The sequence below is a fragment of the Sitophilus oryzae genome, unplaced genomic scaffold (assembly GCF_002938485.1).
Source record: "Sitophilus oryzae breed Bouriz unplaced genomic scaffold, Soryzae_2.0 scaffold_302_pilon_pilon, whole genome shotgun sequence".
Classification (NCBI taxonomy): domain Eukaryota; kingdom Metazoa; phylum Arthropoda; class Insecta; order Coleoptera; family Curculionidae; genus Sitophilus; species Sitophilus oryzae.
In genome coordinates this window covers 2,623,389-2,650,318 of record NW_022146866.1, presented here as the reverse complement: position 1 = coordinate 2,650,318, position 26,930 = coordinate 2,623,389, and the positions used below count along the sequence as shown (strand labels likewise).

General features: G+C 30.4%; 1 protein-coding gene across 3 annotated transcripts in view; it reads right to left on the bottom strand.

Annotated features, from left to right (window-relative positions):
• Positions 1 to 26,930, bottom strand: part of LOC115884560 (aquaporin AQPAe.a) — a 167,253-nt gene that overhangs the window by 118,467 nt on the left and 21,856 nt on the right. Inside the window, exon 1 of one of the 3 annotated variants that reach the window (XM_030903178.1) lies at positions 26,045 to 26,354. The exons of the other annotated variants lie outside the window; for them this stretch is intronic. Within the exon in view, the coding sequence (XP_030759038.1) occupies positions 26,045 to 26,066 (22 nt within the window). The 5' untranslated portion in view covers positions 26,067 to 26,354. Of the gene's footprint in view, positions 1 to 26,044; positions 26,355 to 26,930 lie in introns of those variants that run through there. 3 annotated transcript variants of the gene reach the window in all.

Below are 26,930 nucleotides of genomic sequence, written 5' to 3'. Positions count from 1 at the left end.
ATCAAGGATTCAGGAATTCAATTTCTAAAATATAACACAGTGATACTCTGTTACTCATTTAGAAGTGCGATAGCAAAGTACCTAAAAACAAAAATGTATAGAACCTGGCTGTCATTCAACGTCAAATTTACCACTAATAAATCTTCATACTAACGACATTCGATAACACAAACAAGATTACTTTATTAAAAATTAAAATCTAGTTTATATGTCCTGGTGAGATATCAAACTCATTATAATTTGTTAATCCACAACCTGTCATTGATATAGAAAATTTTCGTAATTATCATACAATCAATTCTCGTTTTACCATTTAGTGTATCTAAACTCTTTAGATAAGATTTAATGTGGGGCAATGACCTAGCTACATCGATACACCTGTTCTCGTTGGATCACCTAGATAAGTTAAACGACGTTATATCAAAAGAACGTTTGGATGGGTTACCACTAATGTTGCCAGCTTTCTGAAATAGAGTTTCCCACATTTTCTAAAATTTCCAACGAGTTCTCAAATCCAATATAGTGTCATCAACACAATACAGATTTTAAAATTCACCATGTATTTTTAAAAAGAAATTTGCAAAAAATGTCAAACAAATTTCGAAATATGCTTTCAATTTTTTTCGCCCAAAAAAAACTCATAGGCGTTTGATATAAGAAATTTAAATGTTATCTTAATTTAACTCTTATTTGTAGGAGGGACCACCTACATATGCTCAAGTAGCATCTATCTGACTTCGAACTAAATCTGACCTGAAGCGACGTCAGACTTTGTGCAAATTTAGGTCGGGTGCTGGTGATACGACCTGTGACGTCGCTTTCCTATTAAAAGCGACGTCGTTGGATCCAAGTCGGTAAATCCAACGATCTGTCGACGTACAAAATAACGACGTACCATTTTTATTAATTTCCCAACGACGTTCCCACGTTGGCTTGCACGACGTACATATACTTGAACTAGCCCGACGTCTACCCGTTGTCCGAATAGGATACGTCTCACTGATTATCCCTAAAGTAACGTCCAATTATATTTTGTTGTATTTTATGTTCATATTTATAACCTAATTTACGTATCTCTATTTACGTCCGTAAATACAACCCATTAAGTAGCATTTGCGACCTAATGAACATCATGAACATAACCTAATAAAAAGTTTTTGTAAACAAACTTATGCCTAAAAAACACTAAAAGGCATTTAGACATTCATCTACATTTTACAGAAAGAGGTCGAGGCTTTTGCAAAATAATAATAGTAGTAGTGATGTCTTGCCTCCACCCATAAATGATTTTTATCCGGAAGAGATGCTGCATTACACTGGTGCATCTTAATTTCATTTTTTAGCTTAGGAAACCAGCAGACCCCATCCTCCTCCCATATGTGAGGTTAGGCTTAAAAAAGGGGCTGCCCATTTTTTAACGAGAAAACAAAAACTAAAATATAGTTGCACAAATCCACAAATCACTGATACGCAAAGTGAGGTTACCTGGCGTACGTTGGAATTATATGTATACGTCATAATACGATTGCCGGTCGTCCGGTTTGGTGACTTCGGTCGTGTGAGACGACTAATGTTGGAGACCCGGTTGGAATTGGTATATTGGTAGTTCATATTAAGTCGGACACAGAAATCCGCCATTCTTAACACATATCCGATTGTCAGCCATTTTAAAATCGTTTTTTGTTTTTAGAATTTATATTCACATTTCGATTTCTAGTAGAATAATATTGATAAGGTTGAGTTTGGGTGGAACCACAGTACAGTTTTATGATTAAACCAGCTAGAAAATTTAAAAAAATATTTTGCGAGTAACTTTTTTATAGATATTTTTATTTCATAAATCTACCTAATTTTGAAGGCGATCGTTGTTTTCCGGAGTATTTTAATCAGATATATCAAAAAAGTGATTTCCGTTGACAAAACTGATGTCTGGATTAATGATTCAGAATTATTATAATATGAAATTAGATAGGCACTTATCGTTATATTCGAAGAGTGATTATGAATCCATTTGTAATTAGGTAGTTTGGTTAGGTTTTTATGTATTCTTGGTAGCGAATATGAAACCAAACGTAACGTGCGACGAATAAGTGCTTAGCGACGAATTTTAAGTGACTAAAATCCAACGTAATATGACGTTGGTAATTGGTAGAATTACATTCCCTATTAGGTCAGATACCGACGTCGAGGCGACCCGAATCTATATTCCCCATTTAGGTGCAAATAAGGGTCGTCAGGCGGTCGAACCGACGTTGGTACCCGACGTCGGGTTTATTGAATGCGACGTATACCCGACGTTAGATAACGTCCAAATGCTACTTGGGCGATTTCTATCATTCAAACACTACTGACTTTTTTGTAGTGCCCTGTATAATATTTTTAGGAAAAAAAAAATATTTTTTAAAAATTTTTAACGTAAAAAAGGTATACTTGTTAAAAGTCGCTAGATCCAAGTGTTTTCGGGATATTTGGATTTGAAATAATCGATGCTTGCAATTTTCATTTTTGGTAAACTGTTATACTTTTTTCCAAATTGAAATTTAAAAAATATATTTTTAAAAATATCCATAGAGAATAATAAAAATAGCATGATTAACTTTAGAACCAACCATAAAATACATTTTTTGAACAATATTCCTTAAAATTTAGATTTTGAAAAAAAGCATAACATTAAGATTAACAAGTATACCTTTTTTACTAAAAAATGATCAATAAATTATTTTTTTTCAGTAAAATGTTTAAACAGGACACTACAAAAAAGTTAGTAATGTTTGAATGATAGAAATCATATGTAGGTGGCGCCCCCTACAAATAAGAGTTACATTAAGATCAGATAAAATTTGAATTTTTTATATTAAAAAACCCCCTTCTACAAAATTTCATCAAAAAATAAAAATTATTTAGAAAGTTAAACAGAAAAAAAAACGAAAATAAAATGTTTACTTTGACACCCTGTATCTCGGTTATTTTCAAGTTTTGTACTAAGGTAAGTTTGGTTAAATCTTAATATTTTGATCCAGTGAACCTGCAGTTTTACTGTGTACCATTAATTATGGGGCACCCTGTATATCTACTCTTACATCATTTTTCGAAAGCTAAAATAGTAATAGGTTACAAATATTATTAATCAGAGTAAAAATAAAGTAAAATCTAAGAATTATTAATCGGAGTAAAAAAAAAGTAAAATCTAAGATTATTTTAAATCTGTGTACATATTTTGACTAATTCGTATGAGTATCTATATATATACATACTCGTTTGTAATATCAGAAACTGCATCATTTCCTATGCGAAATTAGAACCTCGGTTCTAAAACAACATAGGATCCGTAAAAATGCTTCCGGGGATCGAAATATACGTACCATCCCTAGAAATATTTACAATTATTTAAAATTCACCATATATTTGAGGGGAGGGGGTACAAGAATAGAGTCTTATGCCAACCAAAAATGTGTATATAGTTGCTGTTACGCTAGTTTGAATTTACTTACTTTGCTGAGAATGATAACTATTGTTTACGAATAATACATGAATTTAGAATTTCCCACGAATATGGTGTTTTGGGTTAAAATTTTCTCTTTTCTCTCTGGATCTCGAAATTTCCCACAAATCGGGAAATTTCCGACGAGTTGGCATCACTGGTTACCACCGTTATTCGAAATATGGATGAAGTAGGATAAGGATGATTCACAGTACACCGTCCGATCATTCTGTATATGCAACACCGAGTTGATAATGGGGTTCCTATTAGTTCCAAGTATATTAGAAAACACAGCCATATAGACACACAAAGATTTAATACGAACAATGCCAAAGTTCTCGCAGTTGGAATTGGTACCAATTGCAGTTGATGAATAAAGAACAACACCTGCTCAAAGGAAAAGATGAAGGATCTATCTTGTTCATTACATCCTTTCATTGTCCAGTTTTACGCATACCCTGTCGTCAAATACTGCTGTAAGATTCACTAATAACTACTACAGACATGATAAAAAGTGTACTTTGTTTATAGCATGACTTCAGATTGCAGTCGGGGCACCAGGAAAAGTACATTCATGCTTTCCGCAACGTGGCGGGAACGGAGCGGATCCGAGAAAAAAATGTACGCCGACATTTCTGGGACGGGGCACGGACGAGTTCCGGCGAAGCTCAGGTCGTGCTCGGCCTGGCATGAATCTTTATGTGTAAAGAACACTTGACAATGTTTGGCCGTGTCTTCACCGACGCACGGCTCGGACCCGTTACGGTATAGCGTGAAGCATCCTTTAGACTAAACTGAGAGCCTCCGCATCGACCTCTAATCGACGATAATTATATTCGATAATCATATTCAAATCTAGAATGCCACTTTATCTAAGAAAACATTCAACCAATGTGTACTACCAGTCTTAAACTATGCATAACAAACTTGGATATGTAAAGTGGACATTATAAGGAAACTGCAGGTCACACAACGCTCAATGTAATTAAATATGCTGGAAATAACCAAGAAAGACTGTAATAGAATAGAGTGGATAAGACAAAAGACCCAGGTAAGAGAAGTCATCTACATAATCAAATCTCTCAAGTGGCAATGGGCAAGACGCCTAGCAAGAAGGACGGACAACAGATGGACGACAAACATTACAACATGATACCCAAGAGCAAAGAATATTATAGTTAACACAATAGAAAACCCATCCCGTGTAAAATTTTTGGAACCAGAAAGGAGCCCGGCTTTTTGAGCCGGGATCCATCGAGGCGTCGCGTCGCAACGTTAAAAAGCGATTCCTTGCTTGTCTATGTTGCCAAATCGTACGCCAAATGCTACCGGTACACGCGGCGGCCCGACGGCGTTTATTTTTATAGCCTTCCGCATTTCCGTATTCCGTATTCCCCCGGACCTCGTTTTGAAGGCTTCGTGGTGTGCTCATTTTTTATATTTTCAATTGTGGATTTTGCTTTATTATTTTGAATTATTATATTTTGATTTAAGTTTTTGTGTTTTAAAATATGTCCGGCAATGTATGTCAATATTACGATTGGAGATTGCAGACTATCAAGGAGGGACATCCTAATTTAAAAATGTTTAGGTGTCCATATAAAAATCCAGGTATATGCCAACGTTGGATTTTAAATTCGGATAAGCCTATCAGTTCTTAATTAATCGATTTCAAGTCAACCCAAACTACATATTTTTGTACATTAAGGAAAAATATGGCAAAACATTTAGGTGATACATATAATTTCTATTTATTAAGTTTGAAAATAAATATACTTTGTGTTTTAAGAGAAGTTTGCAAACGTGTTCAGTACTAGATTTTTTCAATTTTTTAAAAATTAGGAAACTAATAAAGAGGTTTAAATAAAATTTAAGGAACTAATTACGGGTTTTAAATATGTATGTATATACATAAATTAACTTTTTTTACATAAATAAAAATGTACCTAATTAATTAAAAATAATATCTATACTTTTAGATTTTATCAAAATATAAATATAAATAATAAATATCAGAAAAAAGAATAACAATAATATAAATATAATATAAACAGGAAAATAATCTATTTTTCTTTTTTTTAATAACTATTTTATTTTGTAGATTTTCTCACAGTGCTAGTGGGAAAATACCCAGAAATCTATTAATTAATTATATACGTGTCCTTAAGAAAATCTCAGGGCGATTCTAAAACGTTTCAAAAGCCTTAAATTTTATTTCAATAGTTGCAAATTAATAATATTATTTTTAATGTATTTTTGGTATTTTAATATACCGGGTGTTCATAAAAAGTGGCTTACTCTAGATTGAAATTTAAAATACGATTTTTTAAACAAAAAATGTCAAAAGTTGATATATGATATTATGTCATTCTATGTAGAGTGTCATTTTCTATCGAATAAAGCAAAAAAATACCGAGGGTGCTATTTAAAAATCAAAAGTTGTGGTTATTTCCCGTGAAACAAAAAAAAAACTTTTTACAGAACAAAAATTATGGGGTAGACAGACTTTTCCTAATTGTGCCATCCAAAGAAATTTCGCACTAAGTCCAAAAAATGTTTATTTTGTCAAATATTGAAATGAATATAAAGAACAAAAACATTTGGTTCTTAAAATAAAAAGCAAAATTATAGCGATTGCGATTTGATTAGGTAGTAAGGAAGAAACGCAAACCCACACAAATTATTTCTAATAAATTTTAATTACCACTAATACCACTCTTCAAATTTTGCAAATGGAAAGAAGTTAAAATAGATCACAAACAAAAACGAAAAAAATAAAAAAAATAAGTAGATATTTAGCATATTAGTAAATTAGATATTTTAGGGCCTTTTTGTAACGGTTCTGTTTTACAATCTATATACGCCTCATCTGGGGATGCAAAACAATTCATCCCAAGAAAATTGATTTTTTAGTTACTTGTTGCAAAAATCCTTTTTACTATTTACACTGTTACCGCCAAATGTTATTTATTATGAAAGATTGTCTTATATGTGCTTTGTTTAGTAAAATAAAATTACTGATTTTGTTAGCATAAATTTTAGAATAGTTTCATTTTTAGATACCTAACTTAACTGCTAATTACTTGTTGTTTATGTGAATAATGTACAGTATTAGCATTTTATTTTGTCCCCATTTTGACAGACTATAACTTTTCTATTTTTGGATAGAACATTCACTAAAAACAAATTTTAGGTTTTTAGTCAAGTTTTGTTGTTTATTATAATCAATAATGTAATAAGTTGCCAAATATCACCGATATTGGTATAAACTTTTTTATTACTCATGCGGGGAAAGTAGTATCTTTTCGCTTTCTTTTGGAGTCGAAAAGACGCTAATTGCCCACTTCACAATTACCACACTAGTTTTGAGCAAATTTAATGTCGATTTGAGTGCGAAAAGTACACTTCTCGCATCCAAATTTTCATTGGCACACGCAAATTGACAAGCAGAAAAGACAATCTCGAGGTGTCAATATTAAAGAAGTGATGTTAACATTTAAATATTTTTTTTTATTTTTTGATTATTTTATTTTCATTTTCTATTCTAAAATTCAAACCACACTAGTTTTGAGCAAATTTAATGTCGATTTGAGTGCGAAAAGTACACTTCTCGCATCCAAATTTTCAATGGCACACGCAAATTGACAAGCAGAAAAGACATTATTTTATTTTCATTTTCTATTCTAAAATTCGATTTAAAAATTTGAAGTATTTAATGTCACTTTCTGCATTCATCCATGGGGTGTTCCAAAAGTTGTTTTTCTTGTCACGAGATTTTTAAAGCATTTTTTGCTTTTTAATAAGTCTCTTTTGTTTACATGATGAAATATAACAAAAGAGACATATTAAAAAGCAACGTAATAAAAAATAGTATGTGCAACTCGTGAGAGGTTGTCGATTGCCCACTCGAGCAAATGAGCGCACAAGCAAAGCGAGCTCTTACAACTTCGCTCTCGTGGGCAATCGACAACTTTTCGCACTAGTTGGACAATACACTATTTTTTTAATGGGACACACTGTATGTTTGAAGTGTATTTATATAGTAAAACACACATGCCCTTTTTTAACAGTTTTATCGAAATTCAGAAAAAATTATAAACCAATGTGTAATTTGTTTCAAGTTCGGTAGCTATGTAGTTGGACATATTAGTTTTATACATAATTATGTCTACTACTTTGACACATCTTTATAAGTTTTATATCAGCAAGGAAGGGCATGTGTGAACAATTTTGAAATCAGAAAAAAATTGGTATTATAAATTGCTATTATAAATTGCTATACACTTCTAATATACAGGTTGTTACATTTAAAAAACATATATTGTTTATACCACTATTACAATCAACTTTTCACAGCGTAAGACCACATAACATCTACTTAATAAACAGAACATGTACCAAATAAACATGACTAGTAATTTTATAATTTATTTTAGAAATTAATATTCTATCTCCAAGAATAAAAAGTTATTGTCAGATTAAAATAGGACCAAATAAAATGATAACACGCATTGTACTTAACGTCCTATTTTTGTTTTATGGATTTTTGGAGTTTCTCATTTATGACGGTTTCCACATCACAGCTGTTTTCTTATGTCCTATCCCCTCTTGGTTCCAGAAATACAGGGAATTTTAAAATGTTGTATTTTTGGATCTCCTTCGTATCTCGGTTATCATATATAACTTATCGAGTAGTTGAAAAGTTCTTGTTTAATAACGTTAATCCCCCCGTAAATCTTTTGATGAAAAAATAAATGGGCGTAGTAAAAATTAGTAAACTAGTTCTTCACTGGGAGCTGTCATTTTCGAAATATGACTCAAACTTTTTTAAAGAGATACCCTATTATCACCTGTCTTATTCAGATAAGACAACAGGTATTTTATTTAATCAGATAAGTATGCTTTCCATCGTGTTATCTTAATAAACTGCACTGAAAATGAACTTGTGGGACTTTTAAATAACACGGCTGTCAATCAGAGTTACAGAAATTGTTGATGCACTTGTGCAATAATTTTACACACAAAAACTAGCGTGGTATAATCAATAACCAAAATTTGACGTCGAATAAATTATTCGAATGTGTTGATTACCTAATTCAAACAAGCGGCATATATTAAAAAGTTAAATAATGCATTTTTCACCTTATTTACAAAAAATAATATAGTATATAGAGTACCTAGTTATATTTTTAGAAAGTCCATAGCAAGGCAAATCAAATTAAAAAATAATAAAATACTAAATAGTGAAAACCTCATCTTTGTACCTCTACTCATAAAAAATGAGAAACCCTGTAAAACACACGAAAATGGGACACCCTGTACATAACTATAAATATCAAAATGAAAAGAACTTAAATGATTTTCTCCTCTATACATTTAAAATTTTGTTTGATTTAACTAATTTTTAGATTGGTTAATCATTTAATTGATTTAACTAATTTTTAGATTTGACAAATTTTTAATTTGTTTCTTTGTAAAAATGAGTTTGTTATCTATTAAAATATGTTTAGTGTCAGTATTTTTATTTCAAGTTAACCTGTATCATATTTCCAAAAAAAGCCCAAAGATTAATGCCAAATTCATTATAATGTTCTAACTACAGTTTGACCAGCGGATCTGAAGCTACGGAAGGAATGCGAGAAAAAAAAAATCGTTGTTGCCACGTTTATCTATAAAATTGCAAAATTGCCAGACATGAACTATAAATTTAATATATTTTTATTATATATAATGTGTTTAGCATATATTCTGACGTATATTACTAAGGAATTTTAACGTAGTTCATATTGTTCGATATGTTTTATTTAATAACTTATTTCTTTCATTCTGTATAATCTGCTTATTATGAAAGTTGAAGATTTTTCAACGATATCATTGGCAAACCGGCATCGCCGCGCATGGCCGCCTATTCATCGAACATGATTGGCGAGAGTACATCACAGGATTTGTTACCACGCGGTTGCCATGGTTTTTACGCCTTTTCTATTCGCTATCTTTATCCCCAACTTCACGGTCTTTTCTGAAAAGAGTAGGAATATTGAATACTATTGAAATATCCAGTGGCGGTGTCATTTTTTTGATCATTATTACTTTATTTCATTATTTTATACCGGTTATCCTAAACTTTTATTCCTATATTTTCATATATTTGATAGTTAAGTTGTATTTTATTGTTTTGTTATCTTGTTATAATGTTTTTCGTTCGTAGTTTTTAATTATTAATATCAAGTTTGATCGTATATTTGTGTTTTAAAATGAATAAATTTGTTAAGGGTAAGACGCTACATAGTCAGACAAAAGAAATAATAGCTAATTTATATAGGTAAGTTAATAATAACGTGGATGAAATCTCATTTGGTTTATTTCCTTATGTACATAATAGGGTTTGCGATGAAGAAGCTACAGAGAGTTCGCTTAAGTTGCCGCTTAAACGTAAACTTGAGCGGATATTTCTTTATACCGGAGTTAGCGTATCGGCTATAAAAAAATTCACACAGAAGATAAAAAAAGGCTGAAAACTAACCCCGATAAAATGATATCCAGCTCTGGAAAGAAACGACCACGTGAGACTGCTGTTGAAAAGTTCGACGACTTTTTCAAAGTGGTCAGGAATGTGATAAATAGATTTTATCTCGAATTCAAACTCGTCCCCACAATTAGAAAGCTTTTGCAAAAATTGCAGGAAGAATCAAATTTTCCTTTTGCAGGGAAACGCTTAGGGGGTTATTAAAATCAAATGAATTTTTTTGGCGTAAATGTCAAAATAACAGATAAATATTAATGGAGCGGCCCATTATATTGCAGAGAGAGATATAAATATATACGCGAAATTCGAAAATATAGCCAAGTATTATCTATTTGGATGAAACATATGGGTAGACAATGACCTAACCTTTAAAAATTGCTGACGGAGCGATACCATATCTGGTGTAATAGGCAATATTGGATCTACTGGTGAGTAAAATTATGTTTTGTTTGCGCTTCCAAAGTTAACTATTTTCAAGATTTTTTTTTGCTGGAAATAGTTATATCTAAAAATTATGTATTATAGAAAAAATATAGTTAGTATAGATATATAAATAAATATACCTCAAGACTCAGTCTTGATCATCTGCTGATGGCAGACATGGTTAGCGAAACGTGCGTCCAGTGTAAAATTAAAAGTGTTTTGGTGTATTGTACTGATTTAGTGTTCTATTTTGCTGTGTAACACCAAAGGTTCCAACCCCCAGCTGTAATTATTTCTTCTATTATATTAACAATACAATAATAAAATGATTCAAAATATTTAAGGGAGCTTTAATAAAAGCTTTTAGTGTTTATCTGCTAACTCAACAGTAACGATTCAAACAGTATAAAGTTTTTTGAAAAAAATTATTAATCTGAGTATTATATTTATGATACACATTATTTTCATATAACACCGTACGCCCATGCCTATTTTATGAATGAAATTGGGCGTGTTTTGTTTACAACTGCGTTCCTCTGCCGATACCCCGTAGCTACAGATCCGTTGGTCACACTATAAATATAGATCTCTTCTAAAATAGAGTTATTGGCAACGTCGCGTCTCGTTCACGAGGGTTTCCGCACGAAATATTAAAGTTTACGTGTGCATTGATGTCTTTTGGCCGGTTCCAGCCGTTCCATTTACGTGGGTTATCTATTCGTAGTAGAATTATCTTTGCCAAGAGGAAACAAGATAGTTCGACCGATACCACTTTTTTTTTAAATTTCACTCATAGTTTCCTTTGTGAATTTTTGTATTTTTGCATAATAAATACTTGCACAATAACTATATAGTTACTTCTTTTTGCTAGATGGCGCTTTCTAAAATTTAATATAGAAGTGTAAAAGTAGGAGCAAAAAAAGTGGTCCAACTATACCGGACTTACCCTACGCTCTTATTCATTTACAACCTTGTTAATGTTGTATAATAAAAAGTGGTGTAAAACGTTTTTAGAGCACTTTTAGAATAATAATATAATTCTTTTTATTTACATAAATAAATTCATTTACAATCTGACGGAATCTACGACAATATTTTTAATATATCTAAGTCTCGATCTAAGTATAAGAAGGGTATAAGCCTGTATTAGCTACTGTAATTTTATCAAAACTACCTAATGTCAACGTATCGAAATATCTTAATTGTTACACTAGATAAACTTAATTGAGATTCTAGTATATGATACATAAAAAAATATCTAAAAAAAGACAGAATGATCAGACCCCGACGGACGTAATCTCAATTAGTATCAAGTTTTTTTATCCAGATCATATATTATATCGTCGAATACTATAAAAAAGCCTTCCTGCATTACAAAATCCTTTAAAAAATAAGATTATTACTAATTTATTAGATATTTTAAAGTGGATTTTGTATAATCTTCTGTAGATGGATTAATAAGTACAATAATTAATTAATAATTACTTCAATATTGATCATCTGATCTGTCTGATATATGATAAAAAAATACTTGTATCAAAATTAATTAAATTACCCTAAAAGTACTAAAATATTGATTAGTTTTTAACATATTTTTAGAATATATTATTTTGTCTCAAAAGTGATATCTTTGCACAGAATTATTTGTTTTTATAAGCTTTTAAAACACTCTATTTTTGAAAACTGCAGCAAACGTATTTAACACATTTAATATATTAAAGTATTTCAGCGTACTAATTATTACTTGATTCGAACCACCATTACCCCCCCCCCTCCCTATATATACAGGGTGAGTCTTAAATAAGTGCAACTCAGTGCGGGGCTGATAACCGAGATATTTTACTTTGAAAATATCAAAAAAATTGATTTTTTACTTAAATTTTGAGAACAGTTGTATCTTTCCTGGGTTTTCTTTCTTGTAAAATTAAACCGCTACCTTGCCAAACCGTTGCCATATTATGAAGATATTATTTATGTTTTTTAACTAAAAATTAAAAACACCTCCAAATTTTTTTTTAAATCCAAATTTTTTTTTTGAGATCGAAATATAGGTACTACTCCTAAAAATATTTACACTTATTTAAGACTCAACCTGTATAAACAAAATACAGGAACTAGGATTTCGATAACCGTACCTGCTTACTGTATAATATAGTTCTTTACCAACTAGCGATTTGTAAAAATCATAAAAGTATTTTCACTTCAAAAAATGTCTCTCTTGTTATTTCAGCTGTTTGATATACGCACTCATACAGAGTTGTATCAGCTATATCTGTTTACATATTTGGAGTATGTTAATGGACTAGAAGTATGTTAATTTCGCTTTAAATTGTCATTGTTTGATGCTTTCTTTGCTTAGTATAACGCACTTTTATATTCTATATTATGCCGTTGATACTAAATGTACCATAGTGGTTTAAACGTCAGGTGCTAATTGGTAGGTATTAAGAGTGTGCTTCCTATATTTATTTCTTAAGTTAGCAAGTCCATTATAATCGAAATGTTTTATGATTCCGCTCTCAGAATCCGCTATACAATAAAATAAACTGTAACACCGTTAGAGGTAATTATTATATTTCTTTCTTTATTTACCTATCATTGCTATTCTTCTTCTTTTATACAATATTAATGTTACTAAATTAAAAGGAATCAGTAGCGGAAATATATTTAAGTTTCTTGTGTTAAATGAATATTTTAATCAAATTAACAGAGATTATAATAGTTATTTACAGTACAAGTGTGTTTATGAACATGATTACAACAACGAGTGTGAACGATTAGAACGACGAGGTCGTAGACCGAGTCGTTCTAATCACAGGATTGTTGTAATCATGTTTAAACGCACGTGTCATGTACAACGTTTTATCTACAACCGAAAAATAAGAAAATGCTGTTTTAATTTTCGTTTATTAGTCGCCCACCTTTAACACTTTTAACTATGACATTTGTCACATTTATGCTGAAAAGTCAGTTTGCCATGTCAAGTAAACGCGAGCACTTTTTGCCCAGAAAAATCATTTTAAAAATTACGATGAGCGATTCCGAAAGTCTCCCTTCAGATGTAGAACTTGCCGCAGTACGTGCCACGGAATCATTATTGCCGGAAAAGTTAATATATTTAGATGTTCGTAGTTGTTTTTCATTATTATAGCAACTAGTTGTGTTATAGATTCATAACACCACTAGTTGTGTTATGAATCTCATAACGTAACTGATATACTAAAAAAATAGTGATGTAAAAACGTTATAACTAAACGGTTGTAGATAAAAATATAAATAGCATTTCGAACGTATTAACTAAATCTCAGTTAAAACCATATATTATTACATGGGTGGCGCCTCTCATACGCCGCAGAAGTTCTAAGAAGAACGGTAGTTTATATAGAAATGATATTTGGCAGCATATGTAGGTTAATTGAAAGCATTTTATAAAAATATATAGAATTATACAGGGTGTCCCCAAAAAAAGTTACACATCAACTTTTATTTTCTCGAATTCTTTTTTTGACCCAGGCTTCCGAAAAAGCTCGAATCTATATTAGGTTTTTGGTTTGCGATCTTCATATCAATTTTTTTACATACTATGTATTATTTACATATAAAAAATCATAAAAATAGCACACCTACATGTGAAAAATCTAGTTTTGATATATGAAAAATTTAAAAAAAAACTGTTGACTGTCCTTGAGACGTGAAATTTCTCTATATTTTTCTGCTACCACGGTCTGTAAACCCAACTACATGGTCCCCAGTCATAGTTCCATTCATTATTTTAAATAGTATTATTCAAAAAATAAAGAAGTTGGAGTACAAAAAAAACTCTTTATCTGGCAATGAGAAACAAACAGCAGTATGTCCACAGCACCTCCACTAACTGGACCAGAACCGCTCTGTTTTCCAAGCGGGAACCAACTGAAAGTGGAACTGAAGAATCTAAAAGACTCCATCCGTAACCTGGAATGGGTGTCCTCCAACGGTCTAAGACACTCGAAAGAGTTAAGTAAGTAAGTAAGAACTTACGACCGAGAAAAATCAAAGGTTTTCCTTGACTTAAGTAGAAACAATCTTCGGATTGTCACGGGGTTTTTAACAGGACACTGTCTCCTCAATGAACATCTCAGTAGGCTGAAGCTGAGAAACAACGGCAAATGCAGATTCTGTGGGGAAAATGGGGAAACACCAGAACACATTATCACTGAGTGCGCCGAGACGATGACCATCCGTGCCATGAATTTTGGTACGGCTGATGTCGAGGACGGAGAGTTGGTCTCTGTAGAGCTGTCTCAGATACTGGCTTTTGTTAAAGCCCTGAGACTGTATTATGAGTTATAACTCGTTATAACTCAAGAAAGGGGAACACAATAGATCTGTAAGGTCGCGGTGATTAACTCCCCTCCTAAACATTCTTCATTCTACATGTCCACAGCACACAAGGACATACTTTTGTTTATTTGTCTACCGCCAAAGAACATACAGAACATAGAAAATCTAAGATATTTTCGCCATTTAATTCAACTGGGATGAAATGTATTTAACACGTCGTTTCTGGCATCATATTGTAACTCTGTGTATGTAGTTTGCAATGCCACTTTTGGTTGAAAATCTTAAAAAATAGACAAAATGCATTTAGTAAGTTTGCTCCTCAAATGGTGGAACTGTTATCAAAAGTAAGGGATTCGTTTGAATAATTGCGTGCGAATAGCTATGAGACAAATGTGTATCCTCGGCATGTCCTCGGCATTGTCATTGTCACTCTCAAAGAAAATCAATAATAGACATAATAAAGTTCATCATTAACAGTCATTAACAATAGAACATACGGTATCTTTATTATGTAATTGGATAAACTGTATGCTATATTTAATTGTCAATTCCCTCTGCCTTAAACGACAAGAAACAATGGTGGTCCAAATAACGCGTCGAACTATGGTTCAAATTAGGAAATCCATGTAATAATTTGAACCCATTAATCCTTTATAGGAGAATTAAATGAGCTTTTAATAGATTTTGTGCTTTATAACATTTATGCTAGAGACAATATATTATTAATAATCGTGTTTTTCCATTTATAAAGGTAATTTATTTTAAAATACTTGGTGGCCTAAAATAAACCACCAAGGATTTTATCAATTTATGATGAAGTAATTAATTTGTTGACAATTCTCGAACGATATTACCGGTTGCCGTTTACAAACAGTAACTGGTAACATAAAATTTAGTTGTATAAAGAAATGGTTTCTAGTCATAATATGTCATATTATGATTCTTTTAAATCATTTTTTATTAATTTAAAAATACGGTCTTATGTGTAAAAATGTTCATTATTTTACCACATTTTTTTAATACAAAACATTATATTTGACTGGTTTTTTCGCTTACAGCATTATATTTTCTAAAGAATACTTAAAAAAAATTACTTGAGCTTGAGAGTCAAGTCCAAAGTTCAAGTGATTTTACAACTATGCTTTAGAAAGCATAATTTTCGCATCAAGTATTTATTAGTTGCCATAACGTAAAATTTACATTTATAAATAAACTATAATAAAAAAAATCAATTTTATGCAAACTTTGTCCTGGATACGGTACATAGATAAAATGTTTTCAAGTTATTTCAAGTGCTCATGTTTGTATTTTCATAATAGTTAAGTGTGGAAATGTATTTCATTTACCGTGTACTTTGTTATACAAATATTTTTTTATCAAATGATTACACTTAAAATTTTGTTTGTTCATCACTGATTAGAACCAAATTAATATTAGATTTGATACGTTAATTCATCTGTGTGTGAATAGTATAAAATCCACTTAAAAGAAATTCAATCATTTTGATAATCTCTCTCCTTATATTCATTGACACAGATAACAATTTTCTATGAATTAGTAAAAAATATATATTTAATAATTGTCATAATTCACAACAATACATTTTATCTTTCATAATTTATACTGGATTTATTTACTTATAGACTTATCTCAAGTTATTTTAACTCGTATCCGTCTAATTATTGTCTGATACTCCTTCACTGCATGTGTACCAAAAATTGCTGATCTAATTTAGATATTTATTTTACATAGAAACTTAGATATTTCAACTGCAACACCCTCTATTTTTTTAGATAAATTGAAGCAGATTCAAATGCTCTTTCAAGCTATATTAGGTTTTTCTATACCTATCTAGATCAGATTTTGAATATAAAACGATTTTTTTAAATAAAATGGCTATCAAGGAGACCGGTGTCGTCATGGCAATTTTATAGTGACCGTTAATAACTATTTTCAAAATCTACATTAGTTTATGGACTTTATTATTTAGATTTATAGCAGTTTACTTAAATTTACCCACAATTTTTAATAGTTAGTAAGTATTCATTATTTTATCAAAAAAGAATTAAGCAGTATCAGCTGGCGGCTGGCGGAACAAATGGATATGTTCCTAGTGATTTTATTTTGTGAGGAAAATTGCTTCTAGCGTCAAGGGCTTATGATGCTCAAAGATATCCAAATAGGAATCTTCCTGATAAACGTTCCTTTAAAAAACTACTTGTCCTATTCGAGTTGGTAGTGTGGTTTCAAAAAACTATTAAGCAGAAACCTTTCGTTGGAAGTGAAAATAATAAATACATATTTAATAAATATTATTTACTAAATTATTGTAGGTAAATTAAATAAAAGTAAAACTGCTAAGTCCATAAATTAATTTCTATTTTGAAAATAGCTAGTAACTATCACTAGAAACTTGCTCTGAAGACACCAGCCCTCTTGGTAGCTATTTTATGGAAAAATTGATCTTTATTCAAAATCTGAGCTAGATAGGTATAGGACACCCTAATATAATATGAAAGAGAATTTCAATCTGCCTTGACTTATTTAAAAAAATACAGAGTGCTGCATTTGAAATAACAAAGTTTTTATGCAACAATTATTTAAATTAGACCACCTAGTAATTTTTGATACTCCTGTAGGCATATACCGGTTGTTCCATAAAAAAAATATAACTTTGGTGTGGCTCTTACTTCTGACATACCCTGTACATTTCAAAATAATTTTAAATTATGCACATTGCCTTCCCACATATACCCACAAAATATTTTGTTTCTACATATTTCCGTTTTCGTATAATCAACCTAACCCCTGTATATATTTATAAAATTCTTTCAATTAACCTACATATGCTCCCAAGATTCTATTTTGATATAAACTACCGTTCCCCTTCCTCCGCGTCGTATGAGAGGCGCCACCCTGTATGTAATTATTTTAATGAAAGTAAACTTTTTTCAATCATTGTGAAAGGAAAATAATGCTATATTTATCTCAAAAACGTGCTCATCGCGCACAACATAATCATCACGAACGTATCATAAATTAACAGTTAACAATGGCAAACAAATTATCCTGAATTTTTAAACGCAATTGTACAGAACACTCATTTGCCGCTTTTAAAAAACGACCGTCTTCGTAAACTTGACAGTGAAATTACGCGGCATTTCCTATTTCTTCTAATAAAAACCGACCATTGTTTATTTATAAAACGGAGATTGCATCGGAATTATTTACCATACCTAAACACGATAATTCGTTTAAATGTTGAATAACAAGACGCATTTTGTAGCTACTATGTACTGAAAGATTTAAGTGATTCATTAGAGTCAAAAAAATAAATTAGCTTTAAGGTTTATTCACACACTAGCGTGTACCCGCAAATTCATTCGCGTCGAATTAATCATTTGTAATGCTGATGATAAAGCAAAGCAAGAATTTCCTTTAACATACAAACTGGATAAAATTTTCTCACATTTCACAGCATGAGAAAAAACAATATGGCGATATTATTATTATATTTTGGCAGTTACTAAATATGGACGAAATACTCACGGGTTTTTCGATAAAAAAGTATTCTAATATTTCGGGGGTGGTTTCACCCCCTTAGAATTCGAGTTTCGAAAAATCCCTTTTTATCGAACCTCTACACCCTAAAGTCAATCCGTTTTCCAAAAATCAGCTTTTTACGTCAAGCGCTTTTCGGATGGTGATTAATCAATGACCAGATTTTTCGAAGCACCCTGAATACATTTTTAAAAAATCTTAAAATATGTAAAAAAAACAAAATAAATATACGTGTTTAAGCGTTTTTTCGGAAACTTGACCGTTTTTTAAATAAAAAATATTGCAATATTTGAGGGGTGGTTTCACCCCCTTGGAACTGGAATTTCGAAAAATTCCTTCTTATTCCTCTACATCCATCTAATTCCTCTACTCTATCTAATTCCTCTACACCCAAGAATCAACCTGTATGCCAAAATTGAGCTTCTTACGTTGAGTGGTTTGAGCAGGATCGTGATTAATCAGTGAGTCACTTAAGGATTTTATATATTAATATAGATTAATCAAATAGAATTCATAAATAACAAGACCCTTATTGGAGAAGGGCTATTTTTGAGTGGAAACGACAATTAAATTAATCACTGCAACCTTAAAGATCTATTGTGTTGAGTTATAACTCATAGAGTCTATAACCCATCATACAGGTTGTAGAGGGGACAGGGAATTTTCCATCCTCATCTGGACAACAGATGTTCCTCCTCCTGGGTATACACCTTCCACGGTTGGGGTTTGGCCCTCCATGCCCTTCACAGTCGAGGAGCTTGTCTCCGGCTGAGGTACCTGTGAGGTGGAGGCTAGAGAATCTGTCTCCATTTTCTCCACCTCTTTAACTTGGTAATAGAGTATATATCGCTCTTTCTCTATTGGATTTGAGGTCAATTCCTATTGTGAGGACCTGACCATGCCTGAGACCGTTTGATGGCACGGAACTGATATGTGTGAACAGGACTTTAAAAACAATCAGATATGCAAATAGCGCAGCTGCGGTAGTGTAAATACAACTAGCATTCAAGTAACTAGATTTTCGTATTTACCTTAGAAAGGTAAATAGTAAAAATGTTAGTCTAGTATTCAGAAAAATATATAATGTATACATGTATCAGATTTTCTTTTTGAGATATTCACCATAATATTTTATGGGAAATATGCAGGCAAGAATTGCATAGTATAAAAATATGTTCATGGATGTATATCCATGAACATACAGAGACACTGATTCAAACATAACTATAAAACATTAACATTCAAATTTGGAAACTAACAAAGCTGTCTTTGATTTTGACATTTTTCTATCTAATATTTTTTTAGACAAGAATTGAAAACATGTTTAACACTAAATAGTTTCACTAAAAAATTTATTTCATTTAGTGATAAATTATACTTTCAAGAAGAAACAGTTGGTACCAGATGTTAACCATTTTTTTTGTTGATCAATGTCTTCACTTAATTACGGAAATATCACGATAATATTTAAATAAGATGATAATGAGTCGATACTTCCTACAACCTAACATATTTTTTCTTATAAAAAGTTGATAAAATTAATGTACTTAATATTGTTGACATAGAACCTTAATTATACATACAATGTGTATTAAAAGATCACAAAATTAATTTTTGTATTATTGTAGAGTTATGGGAAATAAGTTTAGGTGAAATTAATTCAATATGCCCATTAACAAAAATATTTTTGATATACGTCATCTGTCAATTGTTATAACAGCAAATTACTACACAAATTCACTTTAAATATAATATTGTTACGTTTTTCGTCGGTTCCGTGTGGATAGAAAGTCACAATTTATTTAAACACTATTTATTTAACACTAATTAACAAAAACAATAACGATAAAAGACTTATAGAACTATTTACAAACGATTTATACCTAAGAATTTATTTTGAATTTTAGCGCGTCAACTGCACTTGTCGATTTATAACTGCCCTCTCTAGGCCACAGCCGCTGGCTTTTATACCTACAGCTAAAAGAACTCTAGAATAATCCATAGATCGTTAGGTGCATAGAGAAGGTTTCGATTGTTCTCGTATGCACTACTCCATTCCAGTGGAACTCGTTTCTTCTCGAATCTTCGAATGAATCATTACGGTGTCTATTCTTTAATGCGATGTTAAGGTCATCCGAGGGCGGGCTATGTAGTTAGGTTAGGTCGAGTCCAAAGCCAAAGAGAACTACAGGAGAGGTGGCTGACACTTGCGTGAGACCATCCCCCGCAAGTGGCATACAAGCTACCACCTCCTCCAAGGGTCGGGAGCCTACCTCCTACCTCTAAACCCAACAGGCGACACAAGCTACCGTTTCGTCTACCCGGCCTGGGTCGTAGCTCCTCGACTGTGAGGGACACGGGTCTCCGTAGGAAGTCCTGGGACTGTATGATGAGTTATAACTCAAGAAAGGGGGTCACAATAGATCTCTAAGGTCGCAGAGATTAACCCCCCTCCCATTTATTCTAATTCTAATTCTAGGTCGAGTCCGCAACAATATGTAAAAGAAGAATTTGATGAAAAAATATTCTAGCGTCAAAGGGAAAAGTTGATCAAAACTCGGTTTTGCATTTATATCAAGTTTAAGAAATAATTTTTACTTCGTAAATTCACGATAATTTGTATTTTGTTGTTTATTTTTACTGTCTTTTTATATTTTTTAAAAATTTATAAGTAGAGGTAAAATCATATTATTTAATAAGTTAAGCGAAGTTAAACGACGTTAGACGATGCGAGAGAATAGACGGGTGACTGTCTCGAAACTCTGTTGTTCTTAACCTTGTTGTTCTTTACATCTTTACATGTGAAATTTATTACCATACTGCTTATTTACGCCGGTTTGGGGCCGGATGGGATAGGATATCTCATAAGTAAGAGTGTATTTAGACACTAACCATGTCGGTAGGCTATTGACAGTGGTATGGCCGAGAGTCGCGGTTCGGATTCCGCGTAAACAAAGTAGGTCCCATCCAGACTAGTCTTAGCAGCTAAAAGGAGACATTTAACTTAAAATACTTCACTTTTTTTGAACATTGATTATTTTGACACATTTTTTATTTTTCATTTTTTTGGATACCTACTAGGCTTATTATACTCTTGTATATGAAGAATATATAAACAAGGTTTATATTTAATCGAATCTGATTTTTTTTTCAATTAATCAATGACAAAGTTTTCTAATTTGTTTCGAACGTTTTGATACACACTGTATATATGTACGTACGTTTTTGTTTACCTATTACATAATAATTTTAAAACAGTAGAGTTAGTTCGTCATTCTTTTATATTAAAGTAATTCTAAATTAATCATATTTTTTATAAAGCCGATTTTCAGGTAATTAAATTAACCAAATTGCTGTGGAGCTTTATAATTTTTATGGTAATTTGACAGTCGCTAATTTGGATATTTATAAACAAATATGAAGTTAGATTATTTGGACACGTGTAATACATTAATGAATAAATTAATGGGCTTCTTCGTGTATTTGGCTTCAAGAATTAATTTAAAATTATTTAGGTACACTTTTTTCGCTATTAAATAATTTTCAAAGAAAACCTTAAAAATCCTTCAGTGTACAAAAAAAATTTAAATTACCTAAATATAAGCAACAATATTTCTGGTTATACGTTTTTCAAGTCTTTTACATAAAAACGTCCAATAATTTTGGAACTCATTGTCGGGTCCTAGTTCTCAATTGACATATAGTAACAAAGGGTAACAGTTAAAATATAAAAAATATATTTATACTTTTATACAGTATGTCCCCGGATGCTCTTACAAGAGAAAAAACTTTTTTATTATTGACATTTCGAGAAAAATTAATTTTTCACAAAAAATTTTGCTTTAAAAGAAATATTTAAAATGAAAAAAAAAATCCAATTGAATTACATAATATTTAAATAATTTTTTAATTAATCAAAAAAATAATTTTCTGTATAACATAATACTTTGATTAAATAATTATCAATTTCATCAAACATTATTCAAGTTTTATAATTCTATGTTTATAATGCTATTATAAAACCTTTAACACTGGGAATTCCATCACAATTTTTTTTCGATCAGCTACTATAAATTTTTCCAAATCGTGTTACATTAGACATTAATTCTAATTGATTCTTAAACAAATCGTGAATGCCTTCCAAATGGTAATACTAAATAAAAATAAATGCAATAAAATGATGTTGTTTTATAAAAATAATAATAATAATCGAAAAAAACTAAAAATTCACCGACTGCAGCTGAAAATTGATCAAAATCGTCTAAAATCTGTTTTTTTTAAATAAAATTATTATATTCTTTTTTTATTTTTTTGTAAAGATTTCAATATCATGTTTTTTGTGGTTTTTGAATTGTTTTTAGTGCTATTGTAACTTAAAAAATATATCATTGACAACAATATAATAATTTAAAAGAAACAATTCAAATAATTGATTTACACACCGTATAATATAATAACTGTAATTAATCCAGTAAAATTGTATCGCCGTATAGAAAGTGAAAAAAAATTACGGGTAAGCTGAGTTTGTCAGCGACTGTCTTCTGAGTGTTTAATTAACAAAATCGGAAATTTTCCCCTTGCGGTTTTTGAGCAATAACTTAATTTTTTTATAAGTTTATTATTTCCGAACATAGCGGCCGTTTCATGAGCCCTTTGGGGTGGTTTTCAAAAAATTTGTTTTGCAGCAAATTGACCTGTATGAAAGTTGTTCATAATAAATGGACAAGCAACTTTTCCTCATTAATTTTTTTTGTAGCTCGATTATTTTTGGAGATAGCGTCCAGTTCATGAACAAATTAAGGTAGTTTTCAATGTTCTTTTTTTCAGGAAATTCACAAGTGCTATTGGGGAAATAAATACATATCATAGGGAAGTTTGTATGTAATTTTAATATGAACACCATTAAGTTGGTAAATTTGTAGAACTAAACAAAAATTATGATAATACTACCACAATTAGTTCATGAACTGGACGCTATCTCCAAAAATAATGAAGCTAAAAAAAAATGAGGAAAAGTTGCTTGGCCATTTATTATGAACAACTTTAATACGGGTCAATTTGCTGTAAAACAAACCCTATTGCTCAAAAAACGCAAGGGGAAAATTTTCGATTTTGTTTATTTTACACTCAGAAGACAGTCGCTGACAAACTCAGAAAAAATCAGCTTGCCTGTATTTTTTTTTCAAATGACAATTTTATTGGATTAAAAACTCAGTCATCTAAATTAAAAAAAAGAATTAACTGAAATTTAGTTACTTTGGAATAATTTAATTAATTGTTGTATATTATCAAAAACTTAAAATTTTTAATAATCAATAATACATAATAAACATATTAAAACGCAAAACACAAGACAAATATGTACTAACCTTTAAGCTCAGTCATTTTTATTTAAAAGAAAAATCCAAAACAAAAGCGCACAAGTAATAATAATAAGCTAAAAAACTAAAAAATACCGAATAAAATGCAGCGAAAAATGCGACTAGAATCGTCTGAACTCGTAAAAAGTGAACAGGTGATTCGCGTTTACTAAAAATAGTAATTTGTCAAAAAGTATTCACTCAGACCCTAGATAAAATTTACGCCAATATTTTTTATTTATTTTTTTTTTTATTTCAAAAGTTGAAATAATTTTTATATTAGAGTTTTTATTAAAAATAGGATTTAATACCTTTATTTCAAATAAAATTTTATTTAAAATAGATGAACTAGAAATATATTCTTCAGTTTTTAATTTTTTTGCAAAGATTTCTATATTATGTTTTATGCTGTTTCTAAATTGTTCTTAGCGCTATTGTGACTTAGTAACTTAAAAATATATAATTAACAACAAAAAAATAATAAATAAAAAAAAGCAATCTATTTAATAATTGATTTACACACCGTATTATTATTACAGTAATAACTTCTGAACTCAGTCATTTAAATTTAAAATAAAAAATAATTGAAATCTGGCTAATTTGCAAATATTTAATTAATTGTTATATAATAAAAAAAATAATAAAAGTATTAATTTATTTAATTGAAAAAATATATGTTTTTAGTTATAAAAAAAATAAGTTAAATTAATTTATATTTTTTAGCCGACCATACCAATAGGTATGGTAGGCTATTCAGATCGGCAAAAAAAAAAGTTTTTTTAATTTCACTCAAAATGAGTTATTAGGAAACGCGGTTTTCAATTTAAGATTAGAAACAATATTTGCAACAAAATTTGCAATAACATCAAAATCAGTCAAAGTCGTAGTTTTTGAGATATTCCGTGTTTCCGTAGTCCGTTTTTGAGAAAATCCGTGTGGAGAACTCCAAACTCCCATCGGACGCGACCCCAGGTGGCGGATAGGGGAAATAACCGCGGACCAAAATTGGAAAAATTCCTTTACTTTGAAACTAAAGGAACTGCCTACCAACTTTTTATTAATATATTTTAGTATGGGCGGCTATACGTGCCTCCCGGCGCCAATTTTTTTCTATGCAATTATCGCAAACTTAAAATTTTTAATAATCAATATAATATATAATAAACATGTTAAAATTCAATACAAATATGTACTAACCTTTAAGCTCAGCCATTTTCATTTAAAAGAAAAATCCAAAACAAAAAGCGCACAAATAGTAATAATCGAAAAAACTAAAAAATCGTCTACTAAAATGCAGCGGAAAATTGACCAGAAACGTCAGAAAAGTATTCACTCAGACTCTGGATAAAAATTACACCGGTATTTTTTATTTATTTATTTTTTATTTCAAAAGTTGGAATAATTTTATATTAGAGTTTTTATTAAAAATTATCGTTAATAAGAACAATATAAAAAATAATTAAAACAGGATTTACCTACATTTGTTTAAAAATATATTTAAAATAGATGAATTAGTTAGAAATATATTCTTCATTTTTTAATTAAAATATTATATTTTATATTGTTTCTGAATTGATTTAGCACTATTGTAACTTAGTAGTTTAAAAAATATATCATTGACAACAAAAAATAATAAATTAAAAAAAAACAATCAATTTAATCAATTAATTTACACACCGTATAATTACAGTAATAACTTCTGAAATCGGTCATTTAAATTTAAGATAAAAAAATAATTGAAATTTAGCCAATTTGGAATTACATTTAATTCATCGTTATAGAATAAAAAAAGTAGTAAAGTAGTTATACTATAATTCATTTAATTCAAAAAATATATAATTTTTTAGTTAAAAAATAAATTAACAAGAACAATATAAAAAATAATTAAAAGTAGGGCTTAATACGTTTATTTCAAATAAAATTATATTTAAAATAAATGAATTATTTAGAAATATATTCATTTTTTATTTTTTTTTTCCAAAAATTTCTATACTTATTATGTTTTATGCTGTTTCGGAATTGTTTTTAGCGCTATTGTAACTTAGTAACTTAAAAAATATATAATTGACAATAAAAAATAATAAATAAGAAAAACAATCAATTTAATCAATTGATTTAAGCACCGTATAGTTACAGTTATAACTTCTGACTCAGTCATTTAAATTTAAGATAAAAAGAATTGAAATTTAGCTAATTTAAAATTATTTAATTCATTGTTACATAATAAGAAATTAATAATAGTATGCATTTATTTAATTAAAAAAATATATATTTTCAGTTATAAAAAATAAGTTCCATTAATTTATATATTTTTTAATAATCAATAATATATAATAAACATATTAAAATGCAATACAAATATGTACTAACCTTTGAGCTCAGCCATTTTCATTTAAAAGAAAAATCCAAAACAAAAAGCGCACAAATAATAATAATCGAAAAAACAAAAAAATCACCGACTATAAAATGCAGCGGAAAATGCGACCAGAATCGTCTGAACTCGTAAAAAGTGAACAGGTGAATCGCGTTTACTCGCAATTTGTCAAAAAGTAGACTGTCGTCGTCGCGGCCTGCTACGTTCGCTTGTTTCTCTCTCGCGGCTAACGAGATTTTCGGCGTCCGTCGAGTTGCAGAAGAAAACGAGCGAATGAATGAATTGCGGATGGCGAAAAACAGTTATTATAAAGGCGACCCCGGCGACTTGGCATCCATCGCACACGCCGTGACCGATTCTGGTTTGTTTTTGATTTTGATCTTCCTTTTTCACGCCATTAGCGATGTTCTAAGACATTGGGGGAGTCTTGGTCTGGGTCTTGCATAGAAAAGAAGACCAAGACCAAGATTAGCGTTTTATCTGCAAGACCAAGACAGTGCAAGAAAGTACACTCACCGGCACGAAAAACGGGCACAACTTTAAAGTAAATGAACATTTTAAGTTCATTTACTTTAAAATTTTATATATTGTGTTCTAGAAACCCGATTTTGATGATTTTTAAGCAATTTGTAGCTATATTATTTGCCTTTTTAGTATCTCCTTCTGAGTTAAAAATGAAAGTCGCCATCGGTCAATTATACGAGGAAAAACAAAATGTTGATATTTTGGTGAAAGTTTGATTAGGTTAACACCCTGTGGACTGCGTTAACAAAGTAAGGAATTTAAAAATAATTTTTACAACTATAGGGAAATTAAAATAACTACGTGTAAAAAGACCTATTTTATTACGTGCAAAAACAATTTTTTACGTGTAAAAAAATA